Raw genomic sequence first — 12,543 nt, forward strand, 5'->3', positions numbered from 1 at the left:
GCTAAAATTACTTAAGCTTGTTAGACATTAAACTGAAGTATGTGGCCATACAATTCACATCAGCCTTAGTCTTCTTTTATTTATTTATTTATTTATTTATTTTCGTGGTCTTCTTTTAAAAGGAAGTATTGTTTCTTAACCTCCATCAAGAGGACCACATTTTGGTGATAATATGGACTTTGTGTTATAGAACAAATTATGTAATAAAAGTCTAGCACATATTTGTTGAATTAAATAATCAGGACCTCAGTAATTTTTTTTATCTTACCATCTTAAGCAATTTAATTATTTCATGACTGGCTTTTTCTGGTTCATTTTGATATAAAAATTACTACCCTAAATGAATCAAGGAAAACCAAATCCAGAGTTATTCCTTTTTTTTTTCTGATTCAGAGTCTAACTCTGTTGCCCATGTAGAATGCCATGGCATCAGCCTAGCTGACAGCAACCTCAGACTCCTGGGCTCAAGTGATCCTTTTACCTCAGCCTTTTGAGTGTCTGGGGCTACTGGCACAGAACCACCATGCCTTGCTAATTTTTCTATTTTTATAGAGACAGGGTCTTGTTATGTTGCTCAGGTTGGTCTCAAACTCCTGGCCTCAAGTGATCCTGTCACCTCAGCCTCCCAAAGTGCTAGGGTTATAGACGTGAGCCACTGTGCCTGGCCAGAGTTATTCTTGAAGAGCTTTATGCTCAGTCCACTAAGTTAGCTTTTGTGTCAGCAGATGTGGGGGAGATGAGCTTGTTGAATTAATTAAGCAACATGTAAATGTTAAACCATAATAGGAATAGAGTATGAAGACTCTTGGGTTAAAATAGGACCATTTCATGATCTCTATTTCTTCCATCTTAATTAGCATTTAGCATAAAGTGAAGGAATGTGTTATACTTCTTGTGTCAGCAAACTTCTAGATGCCAGGAATCAGATAAGTTTAAGTTTATGTAAGTGTATATATATTTTTTGGTTTGTTTTTTGTTTTTTTTGGTGACTCTGGTGGGATACAAACCCTCTTTCCTTTTTCTTTTTCTTTAGAGACAGAGTCTCATTTTGTCACCCTCGGTAGAGTGCCGTGACGTCACAGTTCACAGCAACCTCCAGCTCTTGGGCTTAGGCGATTCTCTTGCCTCAGCCTCCCGAGTACCTGGGACTACAGGTACCCACCACAATGCCCGGCTATTTTTTTGTGGCAGTTTGGCTGGGGCTGGGTTTGAACCCACCACCCTCGGTATATGGGGCCAGTGCCCTACTCACTGAGCCATAGGCGCTGCCCCTCTCTTTTCTTTTTCTTGAGATAGAATCTCACTCTGTTGCCCAGGCTAGAGTGCCATGGCATCAGCATAGCTCATAGCAACCTCAAACACCTGGGCTTTAACCATTCTCGTTTCAGCCTCCGGAGTAGCTGGGATTATAGGTGCCTACTACAACACCTGGCTGAATTTTCTATTTTTAGTAGGGACAGGGTCTCCCTCTTGCTTAGGATGGTCTCAAACTCCTGAGCTCAAGTGATCTTCCCACCTTGGTCTCTCAGAGTGCTAGGATTATAGGTGTGAGCCACCGTGCCCACCAGAAATGTGGTTTTTAAAGAGAATACATACTTTGACTTACAGACCTAGATTTACATCACAGTTCTGCTACTTAGTAGTGGTGTGGCACTGGACAAGTTACTTCATCTTACTGACTCTCAATTTCCTTAGCTCTAAAAGGATACAGATAAAACACTGGCTTGAAGAAATGAAATAATGTATATAAACAGCAGCACATGATATATGTGCAGTGAATGGTATAACTAACATTTGCTTCAACATAATCTCACCTAAATTACACGAGGATGACTGCTCTTTGTCACGTTGTCCATTGCCTCCACAATTCTAGTGTAGAAGTGGATGGAGAAAAAGCCAGAGACAGAACCAAGAAATATAGAAATCAGTGGGTTCTCACATTCTTTCCCTGAATATAAATATTGGCTAAGAATTCCTCGCATTTCATAGGTCCTTTAGAATTTTGTTGTTGTTGTTTGTTCTTTTATGTTTTTTGAGACACAGTCTCAGTCACCTGGGTAGAATGCCATGGCGTCACAGCTCACAGTAACCTCAAACTCTTTTTTTTGTGTGTGATTTTTTTGGCCGGGGCTGGGTTTGAACCCGCCACCTCCGGCATATGGGACCAGCGCCCTACTCCTTGAGCCACAGGCGCCGCCCGCAACCTCAAACTCTTTGGCTCAAGTGATTCTCTTGTTTCAGCCTCCCAGGTAGCTAGGACTACAGGTGCCCACCACAACGCCTGGCTAGTTTTTCTGTTTTAGTCTAGCTCTTGATCAGGCTCAGTTAGAGTTTCTTTTTCTTTTCTTTTCTTTTCTTTTTTTTTTTGAGACAAAGTCTGACTTTGTCACCCTTGGTAGAATGCTGTGGTGTCATAACTCGAAGGCGGTAAAGTGAGACTCTGTCTCTACAAAAAAAAAATTATAACTCAGCAATCTTAAACTGTTGGGCTTAAGCCATTCTCTTGCTTCAGCCTCCCGAGTAGCTGGGACTGTAGGCACCCACTACAATGTAGGCTGTTTCTAGAGACCAGGTCTCGCTCAGGCTAAGGTTGGTCTCAAACCTGTGAGCTCAGGCAATCCACCAGCCTCAGCCTCCCAAGTGCTGGGAATACAGGCGTGAGTTACTATCTCTGGTCCACTGTTAGATTTTTTTTTTTTTTTTTTTTTGAGACAGAGCCTCAAGCTGTTGCCCTGGGTAGAGTGCCGTGACATCACAACTCACAGCAACCTCCAACTCCTGGGCTCAAGCGATTCTCCTGCCTCCACCTCCCAAGTAGCTGGGACTATAGGTGCCCGCCACAACACCCGGCTATTTTTTGGTTGCAGCTGTCGTCCGTTTGGTGGGTCCGGCCTGGATTTGAACCCACCAGCTCAGGTGTATGTGGCTGGCGCCTTAGCCGCTTGAGCCACAGACGCCAAGCCCACTGTTAGATTTTTTAACAGAGTATGGAGACCGCTCTTAATATTTTGCCTGCATATTTAAGTTCTATAGTGTTTGATACTTTCCATTTGCTATTCAGTCTCCAAACTTAATAACTAAGTACAAAATGGTAATGTTCAAGGAATCATTTACTAAGGGACAGCTTAGTGTTTGCTTATCAGTTGGTTTATTGTGTGCTGAATCCACTGAAAGGTGGAATACTCAAATTTGGCTTCTTCTGTTTCTGAGTTGGTACAAGAAAACACTTGGCAGCTATTAAAGTGCTATTCTTTGCAGTTTATTTGGTATAATTTGCCTAGAAGTAAATTCCAGGAGATAATATTCTTGCAAGGTTGTACCCTCATTTAGACTGAAGGAGTTCATGCTAAGGGTCAATGGTTTGTAACTCAAGGTGATTCTCTTGGCAGCCGGGAAGATTTCCAGAGGATTCCAGAACTTGCCATCAACCCACTGGGGGACCGTATCATTAATGCCTTCTTTCCAGAAGGGTGAGTCAGTCAATTGATGTACTTCATTCGTGAGACTGTCTCGGCCTAAATTAATTGCTAATCTGAAATGATGACATTGGTTGGGTCATTTCAGACTGTGATCTCCCTGATTATATTGGACATCTTTAATTTGGTCATATCTCTTCAATTGTATTCTCCTCTCTGTTTTAAATTTCAAATAGATATGTAACCCTATCTTCAAAATTGTCTTTATTTTTCTATTTCCTTTCTTAAAAATTGTTTTTTTTGCCTTTCTCCGCATATTCTTTTTATTTGTTGTTTTTGTTTTTGAGATAGGGTTTCCCTCTGTCACCTAGGCCAGAGAGCAGTGGCATCATCATAGTTCACTGCAACCTCAAACTCCTGGGCCCATGCGATCCTCCCACCTGGGGCTCCCAAAGTGTTAGGATTACTGTTGTGAGCCACTATGTCCAGCATAACTCTGTCTTTTACCTGTTTACCACTGATGTAAAACTAGATTTTTATTTTATTTTTATTTTTTTTGTAGAGACAGAGTCTCACTTTACTGCCCTCGGTAGAGTGCCGTGGCGTCACACGGCTCACAGCAACCTCCAGCTCTTGGGCTTACCCGATTCTCTTGCCTCAGCCTCCTGAGCAGCTGGGACTACAGGCGCCCGCCACAACGCCCGGCTATTTTTTTGTTGTTGCAGTTTGGCCGGGGCTGGGTTTGAACCTGCCACCCTCAGCATATGGGGCCGGCACCCTACTCACTGACCCACAGGCGCTGCCCAAAACTAGATTTTTAAAAGATGTTTATTTGGAGGGCGGTGCCTGTGGCTCAGTCGGTAGGGCGCCGGCCCCATATACCGAGGGTGACGGGTTCAAAACCAGCCCCGGCTGAACTGCAACCAAAAAATAGCCAGGCATTGTGGCGGGCGCCTGTAGTCCCAGCTGCTCGGGAGGCTGAGGCAAGAGAATCGCTTAAGTCCAGGAGTTGGAGGTTGTTGTGAGCTGTGTGAGGCCACGGCACTCTACCAAGGGCCATAAAGTGAGACTCTGTCTCTACAAAAAAAAAATGTTTATTTGGAAACAATTTTAAGTTCAAAAGATGTAAAAATTAAAAACAGTACAAAGCATACCTCTATGTCTTTTATTCAAATACATCTATTATATTAACATTTTGCTTCATTTGTATGTTTCAGTAGTAGCCAATGAAAATGTAATGGAAGTTATATGTATAATTGTATATTTTCTAGTAGCCACATTAAAAAAGTAAAAATGAGGGGTGGCCCCTGTGGCTCAGTGAGTAGGGTGCTAGCCCCATATACCGAGGGTGGCGAGTTCAAACCTGGCCCCAGCCAAACTGCCACAAAAAAATATTGGGCACTGTGGCGGGTGCCTGTAGTCCCAGCTATTCAGGAGGCTGAAGCAAGAGAATCGCTTAAGCCCACAGCACAGTGCTGACTTCACAGCACTCTACTGAGGGTGACAAAGTGAGACTCTGTCTCTAAAAAAAAAAAAAGGAAAATAAAAGCATTGTTGTTGGGTGGCGCCTGTGGCTCAGTGAGTAGGGCGCCAGCCCCATATGCCAAGGGTGGCGGGTTCAAACCCAGCCCCGGCCAAACTGCAACAAAAAAATAGCCGGGCGTTGTGGCGGGCACCTGTAGTCCCAGCTACTCGGGAGGCTGAGGCAAGAGAATTGCATAAGCCCAAGAGGTAGAGGTTGCTGTGAGCCATGTGACGCCACGGCACTCTACCCGAGGGTGGTACAGTGAGACTCTGTCTCTACAAAAAAAAAAAAAAGCATTGTTGTTGTAAAAAAAAGGTAAAAATAAAACAAATTAACTTAACCTTGGCTATATCTATATCTATATATTTTTTTTTTTAGACAGAGCCTCAAGCTATTGCCCTATGCCCTGGTAGAGTGCGGTGGCATCACTCACAGCAACCTCCAACTTCTGGGCTCAAGCGATTCTCCTGCCTCAGCGTCCCAAGTAGCTGGGACTACAGGCGGCCGCCACAACGCCTGGCTATTTTTTGGTTGCAGCCATCGTTGTTTGCTGGGCTTTGGCTGGATTAGAACCTGCCAGCTCAGGGGTATGTGGCTGGCACCTTAGCTGCTTGAGCCATAGGCGCTGAGCTGGCAATATATATTTTATTAAATATATTTTAAAACATCATTTCCATACAAACAATATTAAAAATTACTGTGATGTGGGTGATGCCTGTGGCTCAGTGGGTAGGGCGCCGGCCCCATATACCAAGGGTGGCTGGTTCAAACCCAGCCCCAGCCAAACTGCAACATAAACTAGCCGGGCATTGTGGCAGGTGCCTATAGCCCCAACTACTCAGGAGGCTGAGGCAAGAGAATCGCCTAAGTCCAAAAGTTGGAGGTTGCTGTGAGCTGTGACACCATAGTACTCTACTGAGGGTGACGAAGTGAGACTCTGTCTCAAAAAAAAAAAAAAATTATTGTGATATTTTACATTCTTTTTTCACATAATCTCTTTAAAATCCAGTGTATAAATTTACATTTACAGCACATACCAAGTCAGATGAGTGTTTCATGTGCTCATAGGCACTTGTGAATAGTGCCTACAGTATTGAACAGTGCAGCTTGTATACCTGTGCCACGCTACACACACAGTTTGGGTCTTTCTTTTTTTCTTCTTTTTTTTTCGAGACAAGGTCTCACTCTGTCATTGTGGGTAGAGTGCCATGGTGTCATTATAGCTCACAGCAACCTCAAACTCTTGGGCTCAAGCAATCCTCTTGCCTCAGCCTCTCAAGTAGCTGGGACTACAGGTGCCTGCAGCAACACCCAGCTAATTTTTCTATTTTTAGTAGAGACAGGGTCTTGCTCTTGCTCAGGCCAGTATCAAACTTCCAAGATCAAACAATCCATCTGCCTCAGCTTCTCAAATATTAGGATTACAGTCATGAGCCACTGCACCTGGGCTACACACACTCTTTCTACCCTCTTTTGTTTCTTTATTTCTACATATTTCTCCCTCATATACACATACATATACTTATATAATTGTTCTTTGTGTATGTGTACATATTTGTATTTTTGGCCCTTTACTCCTGAATGTTTCTGTGTGTGTTTATTAAGAATAAGGAGGGTGTTGCCCGTTGCTCAGTGGGTAGGGCGCCGGCCACATACACCCAGGCTGGCGAACCCAGCCCAGGCCAGCTAAACAACTATGACAACTGCAACAAAAAAAATAGCCAAGCATTGTGGCAGGAGCCTGTAGTCCCAGCTACTTGGGAGGCTGAGGCAAGAGAATCACTTAAGCCCAAGAGTTTGAGATTGCTATCAGCTGTGATGCTATGGCACTGTACCGAGGGCAACATAGTGTGACTTTGTCTAAAAAAAAAAAACAAAACAAGAATAAGGATATTCATTCTTTTTTTTGTTTTTAGTGAGACAGAGTCTCACTCTATTGCCCAGTCTAGAGTGCTGTAGCCTCAGCTTACCTCACAGCAACCTCAAACTCCTGGACTCAAGTGATCCTGCCACAGCCTCCCAAGTGCTAGGATTACAGGTGTGAGCCACTGAGCCTGGCTTTTACTTTTGGAAGAGACAGGGTTCCACTCTTGCTCAAGCTAGTCTCAAACTCCTGAATTTAAGGGATCTTCCTGCCTCAGCCTCCCAAAGTATTAAAATTATAGGCATTAGGCATAAGCCAAGAATCCATTGTACAGTTTGCATATCCATAGTTATTCACTTTAAACTAAACATTGATTTAATTCTTTATTACTGTTTTATTTATTACCTGTTTTATCCTAATCTATTATTAATATTCCAATTTTGCCTGTTCATCCATTAATCTCTTTTATAGCACTTCCCCCTCTTCAGTACAGGATCTAGTCTGGGCCAGTTGTCATATCTATTTAGTTTTCTTCAATCTGGGACATTTCCACAGCCTTTATTTTACTTTTATTATACTAAGATTACAGTTCTCATGCACACACACTTTTTCAAGTAGATTGTTCCTTAATGGGTTTGTTTAATATAAAACTAGATTTCTGATATGCTTCACTACCTATTACACTGCCTAAATATTTATTGATTTAATTAGTTAACTTTTCTTGAATAAAGTTTGTCATACAATCTTAAGTAATTTCCCAAACAGTCTCTTCCTGGCTCCATGTTAATTGTCTATATGATCCAAAAGGGGTTTTCTTTTTTTTTTTGGGGGGGGGGCGGGTTTGAACCCACCACTTTCGGCATATGGGGCCGGCGTCCTATTCCTTTGAGCCACAGGCGCCACCCCCAAAAGGTTTTTATATGTTACATGGGTGCCAGTTCTTAATAATGAGACCATCAGCAAGGATGCTTATTAGATAAAATGCGTGGAGAGGAAATTTTAGAGTTCTGAATTGAGAGAAAAGGAATTTACTAGATGAGAGGGTTGGGTGCTCAATAAAATTGAATGACAGAAAGGGAATGAAGACTGGCTGTCAGTTTATGTAAAGATGGGGACTGAATCTGACTGAGAATAATTGCTCTTTCCAGATTCATGTTGACCATGAGTAACCTCATACCCTCCCTCATTTTTTCCTTTCTCTGTCCCTGAGCTGCTTTGATTGTTCAGATTGTTATAGTGAACTCTTTTATTTTTCTGGTTCCTGTTTTAGCCCTTGCAAAGCCCTTGCAAAGTTTTATATTGAACCCTGTCCAGAGATAACTTTCACAGTTATGCTTCGTATCTAAACTTTTTGCAATGAAAAGTAAACCCAGTAGAGCCATTTTGCCAACTTTTTTTCAGAGTTCCTTAGTCATTGATTACTTGAAGCAGCAGCCTGTGGAAAGTTGTTTTGTAAAGCTAAACCACATTTGCTCTGTCCTCTAATCCACAGCTAAGGAAATTAGATAGCATGCATGTGAGGAAGCAGAGAACTGTACTGGACTATACTCCTTAGCTGTTAGCAAGCTGCTCCTCTGCTTCTTAATCTACTCAGGTAGAAATTTGGGTTTTTCTTCCTTCTGTAGTTTTATGCACTTTGAGTTTTTTGTTTGTTTGTTTGTTTTTATTTCTTTATTTATTTTGAGACAGAGTCTCAAGCTGTCACCCTGGGTAGAGTGCCTGGCATCACAGCTCACAGCAACTGAGATGTGTGTCCAACTCCTGGGTGTAAGAGACTCTCTTGCCTCAGCCTCCCACGTAGCTTGGACTACAGGCGCCCGACACAACACCTGGCTATTTTTTGGTTGTAGTTGTCATTGTTGTTTGGTAGGCCCAGACTGGATTCAAACCCACCAGCTCTGGTATACATGGCTGGTGCCTTAGCCACTTGAGCTATAGGCGCCGAGCTTGATTTTATCTTTTAAAGAACGAGGATTGAAAGTGAATCATTGTTTTTTGTTCCTTTTTACTCAGAAATTTTATGTTAGCAATACTCATAACTTGTTTGTTCTGGCAATGACTTACATCTTACTCCACATTACTTGATCCCTCAGATCTTACATTTTTGACCAAATAGTGCTCCATTGGTAGTATGACTCCTTTGAAGAAGTAAAGGTCATTCTTTTGAGTACAGAGGGCTCACAAGCTAGTCTTTGAACCTGCCTTTAAAAGGTCTCTGAACTGTGTATCTACCTGGCACTTAAGAAACCACACATACCTCATCTATTTAGTGAGGCAGGGAAAGACAGGGACTTCTCTTTTTAAGTTGCTACCCACAGAACTGAGCCACCTGTTGTTTCCAGAACTGCCTTAGATCAGTAAATCATTTTTGTTACTTGAAGCACTCTTTTTTTAATATTAAAAAGCAGTCTTCATTCAGGTTTTAAGAATTATTTCTTATAGGGTTACTGATTAGCTGGTGGCTCAATTGAAAAAAGATTTCCTCTCAGCTTAAGTACTGAAAGGGCTTTATATACAAAGAATTCTTTGAAAACATTATTTATGATAATGAAAAATGAGGGAAAAAATCCAATTATAAAGTAATAATAAAATCATAATATGTCTATATCATTATTATATAGACACTTAAAATATCCCGAATTGTTTATTTTGATTAGAGAAATGCTTTTTTTTTTTTTTTTTTTGAGACAGAGTCTCAAGCTGTTGCCCTGGGTAGAGTGCCATGGCATCACAGCTCATAGCAACCTCAAACTCTTGGGCTTAAACGATTCTCTTGCCTCAGTCTCCCAGGTAGTTGGGTCTACAGGCACTCCCCACAATGCCTGAGTATTTTTTTTGGTTGCAGTTGGCATTGTTGTGTAGCAGGCCCTGGCCGGGATTGAACCGCCAGCCTTTGGTGTATGTGGCCGGTGCCCTACTCACTGAGCTATGGGCACTAAGCCTGGAGAAATGCTTAAAAAAAAAGATATGTAGGCTCAGCACCTGTGGCTCAAGGGGCTAAGGCTCTAGCCACATACACCTGAGCTGGCAGGTTCGAATCCAGCCCCGGCCTGCCAAACAATGAGGGCTGCAACCAAAAAAATAGCCGGGCGTTGTGGGCGCCTGTAGTCCTAGCTACTTGGGAGGCGGAGGCAGGAGAATCGCTTGATTCCAGGAGTTGGAGGTCGCTGCGAGCTGTGATGCCACAGCACTCTACCCAGGACAATAGCTTGAAGCTCTGTCTCAAAAAAAAAAATATATATATATATATAGATATAGATGTTTGTTTGTTTGAGATAGAGTCTCACTATGTTGCCCTTGGTAGACTGCCATGGCATCACAGTAACCTCAAACTCTTGGGCTTAAGCGATTCTCTTACCTCAGCCTCCTGAGTAGCTGGGACTACAGGCTCCCACCACAATGCCCAGCTATTTTTTTTTTTTTTGGTAGTTGTAATTGTTGTTTAGCAGGCCCAGGCTGGGTTAGAACCTGCCAGCCCCCGTGTATGTAGCCAGCGCCCTAACCACTGAGCTATGGGTGCTGAGGCTAAAAATACATTTTTAAAAGTCCAGATATGGTGGCTTGTTCCTACTGTCCAGCTATTTGGGAGGCCGAAGTGGGAACACTATTATCTGAAAAGCATAGGAACATTATTAGAAGAAAATATATTGGGCGGCGCCTGTGGCTCAGTGAGTACGGCGCCAGCCCCATATGCCGAGGGTGGCGGGTTCAAACCCAGCCCCGGCCAAACTGCAACAAAAAAATAGCCGGGCGTTGTGACGGGCGCCTGTAGTTCCAGCTGCTCGGGAGGCTGAGGCAAGAGAATCGCGTAAGCCCAAGAGTTAGAGGTTGCTGTGAGCCGTGTGACGCCACGGCATTCTACCCGAGGGCGGTACAGTGAGACTCTGTCTCTACAAAAAAAAAAAAAAGAAGAAGAAAATATATTAACAAGAGTTGTAATTGGTAGTGATTTTTTGTTCTATTTTTCTTTTTTCCAAGTTTTCAAATACTTGTTTAATTGCTTCTGTAACTAAATAAACTTTATTTTAAAAGAGCTCTTCCATACTGTGCCTTAATTTAAAAACATCTCTAGGTATACATTACTATAGAGGAGACATTGGAGGTGGCTGAGAAGTCACTGGGTTGAAATGACTAACTTGTGGCTCACTGCAGAGCTCAAAGCAGTGAGTTCAGGTTCTGGCTCTCATGTTTGTATAGCCCTGGCACACAAATTCAAATCCTTTTTTTTTTTTCCTTGAGAGAGAGAGTATCTCACTTTGTAAACCTGGGATTGAGTACGATGGCGTCATCATAGCTCACAGCAACCTCAAACTCTTAGGCTCAAGCAATCCTTATAACTCAGCTTCCCAAGTAGTTGGGACTACAGGTGCCTGCCATAACGCCTGGCTAATTTTTGTATTTTAGTAGAGATAGGGTCTCAGTCTTCCTATGTCTGGTCTTAAACTGCTGAACTCAAGTGATCTGCCCACCTTGGCCTCCCAGATTGTGAGCTACCGTGCCTGGTCCCAAATCCTTTTTTTAGAAAAGAGATAAAAATAAATTCAATAGATAATTCTGACCTTGATAAATCATGCTACTTTGCTAAGTCAGGTTAATCATTTATAAAGTGGAAATATTAACACCTACTTCACGCGGTTGAGTTTAGGCTTAAGTGATATTCCCTAAGCCCTAAAGTACAATGCATATGGAAAAAGACCTCATTAAATGGATTTTCAGGCTACTGTATTTAAAGCTGTTGCCAGTGTATTGAATTCATAAGAAATCACCTTGGCTCGGCGCCTGTAGCTCAAGTGGCTAGGGTGCCAGCCACATACACCAGAACTGCAGGGTTCGAATCTAGCCCAGGCCAGCTAAACAACAATGACAACTACAACCCAAAAATAGCCGGGTATTGTGGCAGGCGTCTGTAGTCCAAGCTACTTGGGAGGCTGAGGCAAGAGAATCCCTTAAGCCCAAGAGTTTGAGGTTGATGTGAGCTGTGAAGCCACGGCACTCTACCCAGGGTGATAGCTTGAGACTGTGTGTCAAAAAAAAAATAATAATAATCACCTTGATTGACACAGTGTTCTATTTTTCACATTTCCCTATCAGAGAGGACCAGGTAAACTTCCGTGGATTCATGAGAACCTTGGCTCATTTCAGACCTATTGAGGATAATGAAAAGAGCAAAGATGTGAATGGACCAGAACCACTCAACAGCCGAAGCAACAAACTGCACTGTAAGGAGCAAAAGTCTTCTACTTTAAAATATTTGCTTTTCATTCCTTACAAATTATTTATTTGCTTATTCATTCATTCAACAAGCTATGATGCCATAGCACTCTACTGAGGGTGACAAAGTGAGACTCTGTCTCAAAAAAAAAAGAAACGAAAGAAATGAATTTTAGCATATGTTTAGCATGTTTGCCTGATTCTAACATTCCTATGGTAGGATTTTCTTACACAAAATACTGTCAGATGAGGAGCCGATCAATAATTACAAAAGTGGGCATAGACCAGGCTTGGTTGCAATCCTAGCATTCTGGGAGGCCAAGGTTGGTGGATTGCTTGAGCTCAGGTATTTGAGAACTGCCTGAGCAAGAGTGAGATCCCATTTCTAAAAATAGCCAGGCATAGTGGTAGTCACCTGTATCCCAGCTACTTGGAAGGCTGAGATAAGAAGTTCACTTGATCCCAAGAGTTTGAAGTTGCTGTGAGCTATGAAGCTATGGTAATCTACTGAGGGTGACAATGTAAGA

General features: G+C 42.5%; 1 protein-coding gene across 1 annotated transcript in view; it reads left to right on the forward strand.

The window, feature by feature from the left end:
- CHP1 (calcineurin like EF-hand protein 1) overlaps nt 1-12,543 on the forward strand; it is a 43,542-nt gene that overhangs the window by 18,776 nt on the left and 12,223 nt on the right. The window contains exons 3-4 of the mRNA XM_053595896.1: nt 3,390-3,470; nt 11,897-12,024. Coding sequence (XP_053451871.1) covers nt 3,390-3,470; nt 11,897-12,024 — 209 coding nt within the window. The remainder of the gene's footprint in view (nt 1-3,389; nt 3,471-11,896; nt 12,025-12,543) is intronic.

Source organism: Nycticebus coucang, chromosome 6, assembly GCF_027406575.1.
Source record: "Nycticebus coucang isolate mNycCou1 chromosome 6, mNycCou1.pri, whole genome shotgun sequence".
Taxonomy (NCBI): Eukaryota; Metazoa; Chordata; class Mammalia; order Primates; family Lorisidae; genus Nycticebus; species Nycticebus coucang.